The 14,892-nt window shown below is 45.2% G+C and overlaps 1 protein-coding gene across 3 annotated transcripts in view; it reads left to right on the top strand.

Moving 5' to 3' along the window:
- The window catches only part of LOC142846265 (beta-galactosidase-1-like protein 2), a 40,872-nt gene that overhangs the window by 12,903 nt on the left and 13,077 nt on the right, over positions 1-14,892 (top strand). For all 3 annotated transcript variants that reach the window (XM_075966481.1, XM_075966480.1, XM_075966482.1), the window contains exons 3-7: positions 472-540; positions 1,134-1,229; positions 3,108-3,216; positions 8,570-8,662; positions 11,563-11,644. In XM_075966481.1, coding sequence (XP_075822596.1) covers positions 472-540; positions 1,134-1,229; positions 3,108-3,216; positions 8,570-8,662; positions 11,563-11,644 — 449 coding nt within the window. The remainder of the gene's footprint in view (positions 1-471; positions 541-1,133; positions 1,230-3,107; positions 3,217-8,569; positions 8,663-11,562; positions 11,645-14,892) is intronic.

The following is a 14,892-nucleotide window of genomic DNA, read 5'->3' on the forward strand; positions in this document are numbered from 1 at the left end:
CCTGAGGTGCTATCTCTATGAAATAAAGACGACTATCCAGTAGAAATGCTGCATTATCAGGAGAAAAGCTGTGATGACTAATCAAGGACATGGACTCCCTCGCATGGCTCATGAGCTGACTCTGAAGACGGGTATTAAAAAGACAATCACAGCACTGTTGAGAGTAATGTGTACAGCCTCGTAGAGAACTACAGGTCATAGGAATACTACAGTGTGTGCTGACCTGGGGCACAGAGCCTGGCCTTTTATTCCATGGAGCTCATATGTCACTAAGTCTGGTTGACTTTCTGTCCGCCTAAGGAGATGTCATATTCTTCCAAGGACTTGTCTTGAGTTTTCTGCAGTCCCCATATCTGGTCTCCAAGATTTGAAGTTATCGAACGTTGTCTCTTTATTCATCATCGTGGATGTTAGAGATAAAAATGTTCATGTGAATGATTAAACTTACTGCAATTATCTTGTCTCTTACAGCTATGTGCCCTGGAACCTCCATGAGCCAGAAAGAGGCAAATTCAACTTCTCTGGGAACCTGGACCTGGAGTATGTAGTCTTGGTGCTTTATATTTGGTCTGGGATTGGAAGTTACTTGGGGTTGATGATGAGCACTCAGGATGTTGTTGCTGCTTTGACTGAGACTGAATCTGGAGCCTTGTTCTTAGCATGCTTAGAAAGGTTCTGAACTTAGGGCCTAGATGCTCCCCCGTTGTGACTCGTTACCCAGGTACTCAGCCTATAGGCTGCAATCCTCTTTTTCACTAGAGTCCAGAGGGCCAAGATCCCAGATCCCACCAGATTCTGTGTTGGGGTCCATATGCTTGGGATGGGATTGGGGCTGTTTCTGGGTTAACAAGGCTGTTGTTGGAGACAAAGCCCTGTATCCTATCTGACAAATCCCAGTGGTCCTGATGCAAGGAGCCAGTGCATACCCAGCTTCCAGGACTTTTGAGCCCCTATCTGGTGCAGGAATCCCCTGCTATGTTGAGCTGGGGCCAAGTCTTCATCATCCCATGTTCTCTGGTTGAGAGAAAAAAAAAACAAGGGAGGAACAGGAGAGGTTTAATCCCCACATGCCTGTGACTCCTCCTGTATCCTTTCTTCTGGATGCTCAGGGCTGACTTTCTTTCCCTCCCTAGGGCCTTCATCCAGCTGGCTGCGAAGATTGGACTGTGGGTGATTTTGCGACCCGGGCCCTACATCTGTAGTGAGATTGACCTCGGGGGCTTGCCCAGGTGAGAAAGGGCAGTGCGGGTCTCCAGAGTTGCCAGAGAGAGGGGTCTGGATGCCCATTCCTGAGGCTTACAGGGGTTGGCTTAGTTTTGTTTTTAAGGTAGTTTTCTTTCTGTATAGCGGAGCGGGTGGCAGTGCCACGGGCTCTTTGGAAGAACGCTGCAGTGATTGCCCTTGTCGAGTACCCTTGGGTCTTTCTATGTGTCAGGTGGCAGCAGTGGACCGCTTATCTCTTTGGAAGTGTTTCGTTCTTCTGGCCCTACTGGAGAGGCACCCAGGCAGGCTCCTTATCTGATCTGGCCCTTACTGCAACATGAGGCAAACCAAACCTGCTCTGTTTCTTGATGATATTACTGTTGATTTATTAAAACCCCCAAGTGTTGCTGTAGTTTGGAGGAGTTGGTGTTGTGGTTTCTGTCCTCAATTCTCCTGAGTCCATTTTTTCTAAGTATAGTTTCCACAAAGGTCAGTGTTTTAAACATATGCTCTGGGAGTGGGGTCTGGATGGGTATCTATCACATGGACCCACATCCTTTCCTCTATCTCAGCAAGGCTGCCTTCCTTTCCCATCAAAACAAGTTCTGTCTTAATTGGCGTTGCCATATCTGGCCACACAGCATCAATCACAGGTGGCTAGCCGCAGTCTCCGCCCACCTATGCTGTTAATTACAGGTGGCTAGCATAGCCTCCGCCCACCTGTGCTGTCCCCAGAGGAAAGAAGTAGCGTGGGGAGCTCTTTCCTCACGACACAAGTATTATGGTCAGGCTTTATCTGCTCTGTTTCCAGCAAGGCCTGCCCCCCTCAGGGGCACAGCTTGTCCCCTCTCCAGCATCTGGCGTCAGTCTGACCTGGCACAGTGTCCATGACAGAGCTGTGAGCCGAGGCAGAGCTGCTTGCCCCTCTTAGCGGATTAGACACCTGTGCCACTGTCAGCATTTTCCTTGGGCTCAGCTGGAGCCGGGCACGGGAGGCCAGCGGGGTTTAACAGTCTTAAATTAGAAGCAGTAGGGACACTCACTCTCAGATCCCTGCTCCCTTGTCATGGTTGGGGGTTCCTGCCTATTCATGAGGGTTTTCCAGGAGGGTAGGGTAGCTGTGTGGTGAGAAACTAGGCCTGTTTGATAGACCATGACATGCAGCTCAGGCTAGGGGAGACATTTCTGCCAGCCTTTCACCACCAACTGGCATCCCTGATACATTGCTGTCCCATTTCTGAGTTAGGGGAAGGGAGACCTCCGAGTCTTCTGGTAGAAAAATGAGTTTCTCAGGATTTCGTTTGAATGGTGCTGAGTTTCTGTGGAAATCTGTGGCCACAGCAGATCAGGGAAGGTGTCTTCTTGGCCTCCTGCTGCTGCTCAGGAGTTCTTCAGTCAGTCAGCTTAGTTCCTCTGGGACATTCTTGAAGGATGAATACTTTTGGCACTGCCTTTGCCCCTGCCTTCGGACTGGACCTGCCAACTCCCTCGTTAGCTCAGGCTGGTTTTCCTTGCGATCCTCCAGCGTCACCTGAGTGCTGGGGTTCCAGGAGTGCTCGGCCATGCCTGTTTTGATTCTTTACTGCAAATACTTGAAAAGTAGGCCTTGCTTTTCTCATTCCAGTGGACAGTGAGCGTTCCTGTGGCATGAAATTGAACTCTAACTTCCCAAGGCATTTGGTGTGTAGGCTGGCGCAGTGATGTGCTTGCCTCTGAACTGTGTGCGTAGCTTCCTGACTTCCTAGCTAATTGGAGGTGATAGGGTGGTGACTAACCCTTCCCTGACCTGTTCTCCAGACTCTTTCTTGAACTGTATGAAGCTGCTTCCTTCGCACTGCTCATGAGCCTGCCTAAGGGAAACCACAGACCCTGGCACTGATACTCCTTTTCTTTCCTTCTCCAAGCTGGCTCCTCCAAGACCCAAACATGAAGCTGAGAACAACGTACCGTGGCTTCACTAAAGCAGTGGACCTTTATTTTGACCACCTGATGTCCAGGGTGGTGCCACTCCAGGTAAAAGAAGGAAGACTTTTTGATCCTTTCCTGCCTGCCTTATGAATATCAGGCAGCCCTTGGTAAACTCCCAGATGAGAATCCTGCAGTTCTTCTCAACACACCCATACACTCTTCACCACTGCGCGAGACCTGGAGGACTGCGATGCTTACGTTTTCAGAGTGTGCATCCTAGTGTGGTCTCAGTCAGTGCTGAAATGATAGCCGGGCATGAGGACTCATATTAGTCTGTGCGGCCAGAGCTTCAGTGGGGCTTGAGTAGATAGGATGCCCTAGGAACCGAAGCATGCAAGTGTCAGAGTCCCCACAACACAGTGACTCTGTGCTGCGTGGCACAGTGCGCATGGGAGGCCCAGGGTAGGACAGAAGAGAGCTGTGTCAGTACAAAGCTCTAACTGATGTTTTTAAAGTACTGCCCTGTGCTACCAAAAGGTGCTGTACAATTCACACTGACCATTCAAAACAAATATACTAAAATGAAACTTAGGGAGGAAGCATCTTAATATTTTATGCAGCAATTATAAGCAATAACAAACAGGAATGGAATTAATTAACCCAGTTGCTTTGTAAAACCACAGAGAATGATGTCCGGAAATTAGTACAGCAATAAAAAACTGGTGTACTGAGAAAAAAAAATATCACTCTTGGGTTAATGGTTTGGAACATTCCTAATAGCATAAGTCAGAATGAACAGCCGGATGAAACAGGTTGTTGGGGAGAGTTTGAAAGTCAGATAAACAAGGAAAAACTTTTATAAATATGCCCTGATATCAATGAGCCACATTTATTTACAAACTACTGCCTATTTATAGAAAATCTTCATTGTAAATCAGGTGTAACTGAGTGCCTTTTTATTTACTATACCAGGCTTTGCTAAATATGAAAGAAGCAGGAAGCTTGGAAGTTCTTGGCCGAGGTTTTCCCAGGGAACACAGTTACTGAGATGGTCCAGCACATTTTGTGGTGGGAGGAGGAGGGAAGGTTGTTCTAGGAATGCATTCTGAGTCATGGGAATAATGTCGCCATCTTGTGCATGGGCACAGCACAATTGTTTCTCATGATTTTTTATTGTGTAAAATGTATGTAAAATAAGCTGGCCCTTTCAGGTATGTAGTAAATCATAATTAAATACATAAGAATCCTCCTTATCAGAGGGGACATATTCCAAGACCCTTAATGGGTGCTTGAGACTACAGTTAGGAGTAAACCCTACATATATGACATGTTCCTTTTTATAGATATGTACAGTGAAGCTAAATGGATCAGACACAGTAAGACATGAAGGCTAATAACATCATAAAATAGAACAATTATAGCAATATTCTGTAATAAAGTCACCAGAATCACTAATCTTATACTTTAGGGCCATTTGAAAGTACAGCCAGTACTACTTGAACCTAAGTAGTGAAGTCCTGCAATTTCTCTGAGACTGAGGTGGCCCTAAGTGACTGACAGACAGGTTGTTTGCTGCAGGGACAGCCTGGACAAAGAGATGACTTACAGTCAGGTTGAACATGATAGGACGGCGCCAGCTCCTGTCAGATTACTAAATTTATGGACAGCTTAAAATTTGCGAATTGTTTATAGGGAACTTTTCATTTCATACTTTCACACTGTCATTTGTCATGGGTAATTGAAACCTGCAGTACAAGCCCACTGCTGTATGATGGCTAAAAAACAGCGCTAGGGAGAAACTATTCTGTGACAGAAACAACAGCTAGGGGAGCTATGACAGCTTAAAACATCGGGAAAGCTGCAACAGTTCTGAAAGCCAGAGGTCCAATCAATCAATCAATCATTCATTCAGTCAATCAATCAGTCAGTCTATCAGTCAGTCTCTCCCCTCCACCCTCAATCCCTGTTGGTTGTCTCCTCCCTCCCACCTTAGATGGCTCACCTGTGAAGGTGTGCATTCTGTCTCTAAAGTACCCTGCAGGCTGTGATATTTTTCATAAGGACTATAATGCACTCATGAGGGCTCCATCCTCATGATATAATCACTTTCCAGAGGGTCTATCTCTTAATGCGATTTGAGGTTATGATTTCAGCATATAGATTTTGATTGACACAATTCAAACTTTTAACCTTCTAGCTCAGGAAAATGTGGAAACACTGGAATTGGGAAGTGGTGCAGACCATTTACAGAACTGCTACACAAAACTTCAGGAATATCTGAAATCACCTAGGTGGGAAACATGGGCTTCAGGAGAGAGCAGGTATAGTACAAGAACAGGAAATCCATCAGCTTCTAAAACTGAGAAAGATGAGGAATATAGGGAAGGTATCTGAACATAAAAAGGCACTTACAACAAACACTTGGCCACCATTACCCAAAACAGAGAGACATTCCAAGAATTTCCACCAAAATCAGGAAGAAGACAAGGATGTCCACTCTTTCCATAACTCAACAAAGTACTTGAAATCTTAGCTAGAACAATAAGACAACTGCAGGAGACCAAGGGAATACAAATGGAAAGGAAGAAGTCAAGGTATTCATGTTTGCAAACATGTTTGTAAAAGACCCTGAGAACTCCACCAGAAAACTTCTACAGCTGATAGACATTTTTAGTAATAGTATCTGGGTACAAAATTAATACAAAAGTCAGTAGCTTTCCTATATACAAATTAAAAACATACTGAGAAAGAAATCAGGGAAACAATATCTTTCATAATAACCTTAGTAAATAAAATAAAAATTTAAGACATTGAAGAAATAAATTGGATAAAATATTTGAAGATAGGAAAATCTGTGCTCATGAATTAGTAGGATGGATATAGTAAACATGGCCACCCTACCAAAAGCAGTCTACAGATCCAATGCAACCTCCACCAAATTCCAACACAATTCTTTACTGAAAAAAAAAAAAACCCAAAACCTGAAACTTCATATGGAAGCAACAAAAAATCTAGGGTAGCTCAAACAATCTTGAATAATAAAAGAAATGCTGGAAGTATCACTATCCCAGATTTAAAGTTGTGTTACAGAGCTCTCCTAATAAAAACAGCATGAGGTTGGCATTAAAACAGACATGCTGATCAATGGAACAGAACTGAAGATCCAGAGATAATTCTACACATCTATGGATACCTGCGTTTTGGCAAAGAATCAAAAGAAATACACACTGGAGAAAAGATGGCATCTTCAGCAGTGGTGTTGGTCAAACTGGATGGCTGCCAATGGAAGAATGCAAAATGTCCGCATCACCCTACACATAACTCAACTCCAAATGGATCAGAGACCTCAATGTAAAACCCAATTCCTTGAATCTGATAGAAGAAAATGTAGATTCACATGAACTCATTGGCATAGGAAAGGACTTTCTTAATGGAACCTATAGCATTGGGATCAATTAATAAACGGGTCCTCATGAAGATAAAAAGCTTCTGTACAGCAAAGGACATCATCGTTTTACCAAGTAGCAGCCTATAGAATGGGGAAGATGTCTTTATCAATTATACACCTGACAGAGGTGGTTGATGACTCCGAAACTGTGGCAGCATACACAAAACCTGTGCAAGTTCAAGCCAGACACAATCCCAGCATGGGGAAGGGGAAATGAACAGAGTTTATCTCTAACCAAGAAGCTATTTGGCATTGCCAGGAGAGGGAAAGTCAGTTTTCTCCAATGGAGTGACACTGGGTATATCAACCACACCCCAGGACAGGCAACAACTTAGGAATAGGTGGACAATACAATACAAAATACATTGTATATTTTTGTCCTTTTTGTTTGCTTGTTTTACTTTGGTATTTTTGTCTTTGTTTTGATTTTCTTTTATCATCAAGTGAGAGAAAGAATATGGAGTTTGGTGGGTTGGGAAGTAGGGAAGATCTAGGAGGAGTCGGGGGAGGGGAAAGAAAATGATCAAAATACATTATATGAAGAAAACTTAAAAATCCAATTAATATTAAAATTAATTTCCACAAACAATGTCATCATGCCTTATCACATGACTTTGATAACTGGCTTTTTAAAATTTAAAAATTTCCTTTAATTTGAGGGATTTTCAACTATTCAACTATTCTTTCTTCTACTGCTGTTCCTCCCTTCATTCCTCCTCCTCCTCCCCCCTCCTTCTTTTGTTTTTGTTTTGACAAGGTCTTTCTGTGTAGCTCAAGCTGACATCAAATTCACTATATATACAAGTTGGTCTTGGACTTCCAATACTTTTCAGCCTCCAAAGTGCTGGGATAACAGGTTCATGCCCTCATGCCTGGTCAGCCATTATTTCTTCAAATACACTGTTGATATAGTTCCTTTTTCAATTTAAATTTTTATTCTTTGAGAATTTTTTGCATGGGTATTATGTTTACTTCATTTCTACCTGTCTCTCCCTCCAACTTTTTCCATGTCCCTCCCCCTCCCACTTTAATTATTGACCTCTTCTTTATACATACATACACACACACATATATATGTATATACATACATAGGTATGCTCCTGCTGAGTTCATTTAGTGTTGCTTGTATATTTGCTTATTTAGTGCTGACCACTTGTTGGATAACCCATGGGGAGGCTTGTTTCTAGAGAAGACTGACTCTTCTTCTCTAATTTGGCATTAATTGCCTATAGCTCTTCATCTAGGGGTAGGGCATCTCTTTTTCCTCCTCCTCTTCTTCTGTCCCCTCCTCCTCCATTTCAAAGACTATGTGTATTGGTCTGATTAATTGTGTCCCCTAAGTTCATTTGGCCCTGTTCATATTTTTTCATTCATTTTTTCTTTTCTTTCCCTAAGGTAGACAACTTCAAATAATCATTTCAAGTTCATTTATTGTTTACTTTGTCTAGTAGATCTTCTCTCTCTCTCTCTCTGTGTGTGTGTACATGCTTTTTAGGTTTTTCTGCAGTTTTTTCCATTTATTTATTCTTTTACAGTTTCATATATGAAATATTATCACGCATATGTATATGTTCTTTGATCAAAGCCCTCCTTTTCCTTCCTTTTCTGGTTTATGGTTCTTAGTATCCAAACTAGGGCGTAGCACATGCTAGCAAAGTGTTCTTCCACTGGATTATGTTCCCTTGTGTGTGTGTGTGTGTGTGTGCCTCAAGGCTTTTTGGTTGAACATTAGACATTGAAAAAACAATTATCTTTCCTTGTATCTGCAGATGGTCAGGGAAAACCTTCACTAACTAATGGCATTTTGAACTTAGAAAATCAGCACAGAATGAAGATACATAGTCTCTTATATTACTTGGACATATACATAGTCTCTTATAGTACCTGGATATATGTTCTATCCATGCCCAAACCCTGATTTCCTTTGCATGTCATTGTGATGGATTTAAATTTAAATATTATGGTTCCCACAACCCATTTAGCTTTTAATTGTTTATCTCTTTGCCCTAGTATAAGTACGGGGGACCCATCATTGCTGTGCAAGTGGAGAATGAATATGGTTCCTATAACAAAGACCGTGCATACATGCCTTACATCAAGAAGGTAAGGGCCATTTAACCCATTTCTTTACGCTCCTTCCCTGGAATATATTACAGACTGTGACATGTTGCCCTAACACTTTCCTGAGATTAATATACCATGCCTCCAGCACCACCTTATTAATTAGTGAATTTTTTCCAGCGTTCATTTCTACAGAGTTATCACTTATTCACCCTTTGTTGATTGAGTTTAGTGTGATATGTTTAGTGCTCTTATAGCATTGTTTGTTGTTTTGCTCTTTTGGCTGTTTTGAAAGACCTGCCACCCAGCTTTCAAATAAACCACACATAGAGCCTTATTCTTAGTTATGAATGCCTGGCTGTAGCTTGGGTTGTTTTTTCTGCCAGCTTTTCCTGACTTAAATTATCCCTACTACCTTTGCCAATAGACTTTTATTTTTCTTTATTTCTGTACACCTTTCTTTACTTCTTTCTCTGTGGCTTGCTGTGTAGTTGGGTGGCTGTCCCCTGCTGTCCCCCTCTCCTAGTCCTCTCATTCTAGGTTCTTGGTTCTCCTTCTAGCTATACTTTCTGCCCGCTATCCCCGCCTATCCTTGCTCCTGTCTCGCTATTGGCCGTTCATCTGTTTATTAGAACCATCAGGTGTTTTAGACAGGCACAGGAACACAGCTTCACAGAGCAGTGTAAACTACAGTCACATACCTGAAAATAATATTTCCCAACAATATAGTGTCCCAGGGGCTAAGAATAAAGGAATTTCCTTAATTAAGGGGAGGCGATGAAAGCTTTGTGGAGTGTCTCCCTCATCCTAGCATAAAGCCATATAGGTGGTTGTGCATGGATTTTATTGAGGGAGTGTAAAGTCCCTGACTAGCTACATGCCATGCTCATCCTGAGGACCTTTGGACGGTGCTCAGGCTCAGGTGAGAACTGCCAGTTCACATGGCATGCCAGAGAAGGATGGCAGGGGGACAACAAAGAGAGGCCGACATCCAGATCTGGTTTCTCTCCCTTGGTTGCCAAGGCTTTAAACGAATGCCTCAGTTTCCCTAAGTTTCCTTTTATCTTTTACAAAGTGAGGTTAAAAAGAGCGCCTGCCTCTTTCATGTTATGTGACGTCAAGTGACCTGGTACACAGGAAGTTGTCAGTAAGCGACTTGGATAGCGTCGTTGGCATTTCTTTCAGTGCACTCTGGAGGGCTGGCCATGATGTGAGCTCTCTGGGTCTGGCTGACTAAATGCCGATGTTGTCACCCCCAGTTTCATTTTCCGTCTAGAAATCACTTCTGTTCTCACAGACTGAAGACTGACGCCCACATGCTGCAGAGTCTAGTCTCTGACTTCATGCCTCTTCCTTCTTACTTGAAGAGAGCTCTTAGTAGGATACAGGCTGTCTAGGAAGGGTGGGATTGCTCAAGCTGGAAAGGAGCAAGGGAAGCACTGTGCATATTCTGGACAGAGCACACATCTAGCTTCCTTGTCCTGGGTTACCTGGAAAAAAGCCTATTCTGGGCACAGACTCCAGAGCCTCTCTTGCTCTGGTCCTTTGTCAGTCTCCCCAGAGCATTGTCCATCTCCAGCAGTTGTTTACCAGTGATGCAGCTAAGGAAAGCCCCGAGGAGCATCAGGAGGAGAGACTAGCTCCTTAGGGGACCTTGTCTGTACAGTCATACTTCCCTGATGCCCAGAGCTCCACCTGTTTGAGGCTCTTGGGAGGATTCTCCTCTGAACTGTGTGTAACTTCTCCTGGGGGTGTGGCAAGACGTGCATCCCACTGGCATTGAATGACCTTGGCCACGAGCCCCTCAACCTTCTGAGTTCTACTCTTATCATTTACAAAATGGGCACAAGAGTGCCTTTTCCTAAGGCTTCTGAGTGTGGGAGCTCTGTGCTTGGCATTTGACTGATACTTGGGAAATAGTAACTGGCCTTTAAAGGGTAAGGTTGGAAAATTAATGCCTGTAAAATTAAGGGTGTAGAAAATGAAGTGTTCTGTGTCAGTGAGTAACTAGTTGGTACTTGAAGAAGGTTGGTCCAGGGATTTTAATAGACATTTCGCCGATATTCCTCATGGCTTAAATGTTCCAGCCCCTATCATCCTGAGAGTTGGAGCCCCTTCTACTCTGTCTTTACAGCACATGGGTCTGGCATTAGGGTTAGACGCTACCCCTCTGTTTCCATAAGAATGCAGCAGGGGAGATAATCATCTCTGAGGACTGTTGGAGTCCAAAGTTCCAGAGTGGAGTCTGTGTGGGTGGACACGTGTGTTCTGAGTTCAGCCCCGCCTCTCACATGACCTCTGTAACTGATCATACTTCCTTCAGCCCTTCTGACACTGTACTGTTCAGATGTTGGCTATGAAGAGTGCAGGAGACAGTCAAGTGCTTAGTGTCATGCCTAATGTTCTGATGTCAGCAGTTACTTTGTCCCCCAAGGACAGTTTCATTTATGCCCTCCAAGGGGATTGCTTCAAGTTCTGCTGAGCGTGGGCAGTATTCGATGGCCATGCCAGGAGGTATGGCTGGGTCATCGTAGCTCCTGCCACTGACCAAGCTCACACCAGCTCAGAGTGGGGAAGAGACAGGCTTCTTGTTTGTGGTGTGGATGAAGGGGGAATAATAGTATTCCACTGGTGACCTCCGCAGGTAGTTACCATGCATGGCATCTAGCCCCAGGGAGCCCCAGGGAGCCAGCCTCTGAGTAAACTGAGCAGACCTTCAGGAGCAATGGAGGCCTGCCAGAGCTCAGCGGCCCTGTCCTTGCCACACTCAGAAACCAAACACTCATTGGAACTTCACTGAATATTGTAAGCATAGACGACATGCAGAGACACACGTTGCTAGATTTCTCTCTTTCTGTGGACTAACTCAGCTTCAACAGTGACCCTGTAGGAGCTCTGAGAGATGAGGACTGAGTTTAACTTGCCTTTTATCCCCCAAACAGGCCTTGGAAGACCGTGGCATTATAGAGATGCTCCTGACCTCAGACAACAAAGACGGCCTGCAAAAGGGAGTGGTTGACGGAGGTACCTGAAGGAGGCTCCCTGCCTGACTCTTCTGCACAGTCCTCTGGGTGTGGTCTGAGATAAAAGCTGGAGTTTTCCTGGTGCCTGTGGTACACAGGGCTTGGTTCTCTGGGCTGCAGGGCCATCAGGCTCCACAGCAACTCCCATGGCCCCTTCCTCTTCTTTTTAGCAAGTGCCTTACCGTAGATCTTCCAGATACCCAAGTACTTGGCCGGCTGTATCTGGTCATTGTTCTTGCTAAGCACGTGGGGCGCTCAGCGTGCTACAGGTGGCTGCCCCCATTGACAGGTTTCCTTTTATCAGAAAACTGCAGCTCCATTTCCCCACAATCACATCAAACCTTGCAGTAATTCTCAGCCCTCTCCTGCCCGGCACAGCAGCTGCCGGCACATTCTTTTATCTGTACTTTCCTCCTCAGATGTGTTTTGTCACCTCGGCTGTTGCCGCTCTTCCCACCTGCAATGCTGCAGTCCTTCACGGATCCCCATCAAGCTTGTCTTAATGCAGCAGTTTGTGCCCACCTTAGAGAATGCAACCCATGGTCAGGCCTTTGAAAGTACACACCTAGGGAAGCGAAGGCGGGAGGGTCAGCAGTTGGAGGCCAGCTTGGGCTACAGAGTGAGCTCCAGGCCAGCCAAGACTACGTATATTCCTAGACTCCATATTCTCTAACAGATAAGCTTACGACCCAGATCACCCTGCCTTACCTCTTGAGCTCCAAGTGCTCCATAGAGAAGAAAGAGAAGCATGTACTCCGAGAATGGCTGCATGGGCTGCCAACACGGCAACCCCTGAACACCCCTCCCCCATCTTCCCTCTTACGGCCTTTCTCTACTACCTGCACCCACAGCCTCGACATGACCCTGACTGCACCCCAGGAGTACACCTCACATTCTCCACACACGTGGCTGGCCGAGCTGCTCTCCAGTGTGTATGCTCTTTCCCCGTCTGTTCTACCCTCCTGGCTCTGGTCTGTTTCTCACAGAGCGCCCTCAGTCTGGTGACTGCACACCTTCTGGGAATCTGCATGGCTCGCTTCCCTGGCGGTCTTTGCAATGAGGTTTTCTCTGAGCACCCTGTTAGACCGTGCACCCCATTCACAAGGCTCAGCCCACTCTGCCATTTTGCCTTTTAACCTTTGGAATAGCTGCCCTAACTTAGTTCTCTAAGCTCTGTGAGCTCTGTGACCTGGGCTGTCTCATAGGGCCTGTGCTTGAACATGCGCTCACGCATGATTCATGCTGACAGAGGCTGCGTGTAACTCCTGTGGGCCCCGGTGCTGTGCAGTAGCGCCTCCTCCTGTCTGTTCTGTCCGTTTTGTATTTCCCTCTCTAGACTGACCTGTTTGTAGATGGTGACTTTTAACTTGACTTCCCTTCCACAGTACCTGGCATGGTTGCCTCTGGGAATGACTGCTGGGTAGATGAGGAGAAAAGGCTCTTATCTACAGCAAGTACCTTGAAGGAAACAATCATGCTCCTTGGTTCTAACAAAGATCAGTAGTGATTCCTGTTAGCTCCACAAGGTGGCACCATCCACTCATGTTTGCTAGCAAGGCCCATGTGATGGGGTTATGGGGTGTGAGACAGCCTATAAAAGGCCTTTGAAGGTGCTCTCTCTCCATTCCCTCCTATCCTTCCCTGCAAGCTCCCACCCTTGGGCAGCGGAGATCATTGCTGCTTGGAATAATTATTTTTAATTAAAAAAGTTAAAGCATTCATTCTTATGGCCTATAAGTAAAATAATAATAATTTTAAAAACTTATCAAGAAATACACCTTCCTCATCTCATTCCCCAGAAACAACCATCTGAAACTGTACCTTTTTCTTTCGACTTTCACCTTGCCTTCCTGTTTCTATACAGCCCACACATGCAACTCCACATCTATTGACTTAGCATTCTGAAGCCGTCCTTCTGTTTCCGTGGATGGCTGGCCTTTCCTTGGTCTCACACACCTTCCCTTTCTCACTGGTGCAGTACAGGGCTCTAACATAAAAATAACAATAAAATTTATAACATTAAATCTTTGCTGCAGGTCTGCTGGTGGGCTTCCCTGCTCTGCAGCGTGGGAATCAGGTGGCGAGTCAGAGTGATTAGGTCTCACCTTTAGTGGAGTCACCATGCCATTTGCTTTTTTATCTCAGATCTTCCTCTCTTTTCTTCCCTGCTCTCTCTCTCCCTCCTTCCCTTCCTTTCTCCCTCCCTCCTTCCCTCCCTCCTTCCCTCCCTCCTTCCCTCCCTCCCTCCCTCCCTCCCTCCCTCCCTCCCTCCCTCCCTCCCTCCCTCCCTCTCTTTCTCTGTTGTGGAATGCTGCTAGTTTGTTCCAGGTAGCCCAGACCTGAAATAATCACAAAGAAACTATATTATTTGCAATACAGTTTAGCTTAAGTATATTTCTAGCTAGTTCTTACATCTTAGATTAACCCTTTTCTATTATTTTATATTTTACCACAAGGCTCATGGGTTACTGGCAAGGTTCCAGCTGGTGTCTGCTGAGGCTGCATGGCTTCTCTCTGACTGCCTACTCTCTGCTCCTCTATCTGCTTGCAATTCCTGCTTTTCCCTATTCTGTGCTGCAGTAGGCACCAAACAGATTCTTTATTAACTAATGGTATTCACAGCATACAGAGAGGAATCCCACATCCCCCCCCCCCTCTCTCTCTCTCACACACACACACAGTTCAGGCTGTCCTCAAACTCATGATCCTTTTCCCCAGTCCTCTAGGGTGGGATTACAAGCATTTACTGCATGCACATTAGGCTCATCCTGACCTTTGTCCCCAAGCCTTGTCACTCCCCATCTCTCCTGGTAAATGTCTTCACAGAGCCCTCCCTAGCTCCCATTCTTTGCCTCCTTTGTTTGTAACATTTTATTTGTTCCTTTCATTAGTTCTGCATGCCCTGACTTTCTGTTAGGATTGTACCCAGTTTTTGAGGAGAGATGAAGCTCTCAAGATGGGTAAAGGAAGTGAGCATTTTTCTTGTGGGGGTAAGGGTGCCATGGGGACTGTCACATCAGGAATCTCAAATCAGTGTTAGAGCTACTATAGAGGCCGTCTCTGGTTCTTACACAGATATTTGAGGAACAAATGTGAGGGATGCTTAGGAGCCCCTTGCTCAGGAATCCCCTTCAGTCCTCCCTTCTACTCCTCACCCCATGCTCCCAGGGGATTGCTTCCTGAGAGTATGTCAACCCAGCTGAAGGGATGGATACTGGAGCAAAGGAGGCTTGACAGCAGGGCTGGGAG

This window comes from Microtus pennsylvanicus, chromosome 3 (assembly GCF_037038515.1).
Source record: "Microtus pennsylvanicus isolate mMicPen1 chromosome 3, mMicPen1.hap1, whole genome shotgun sequence".
In the NCBI taxonomy this organism is placed as follows: Eukaryota; Metazoa; Chordata; class Mammalia; order Rodentia; family Cricetidae; genus Microtus; species Microtus pennsylvanicus.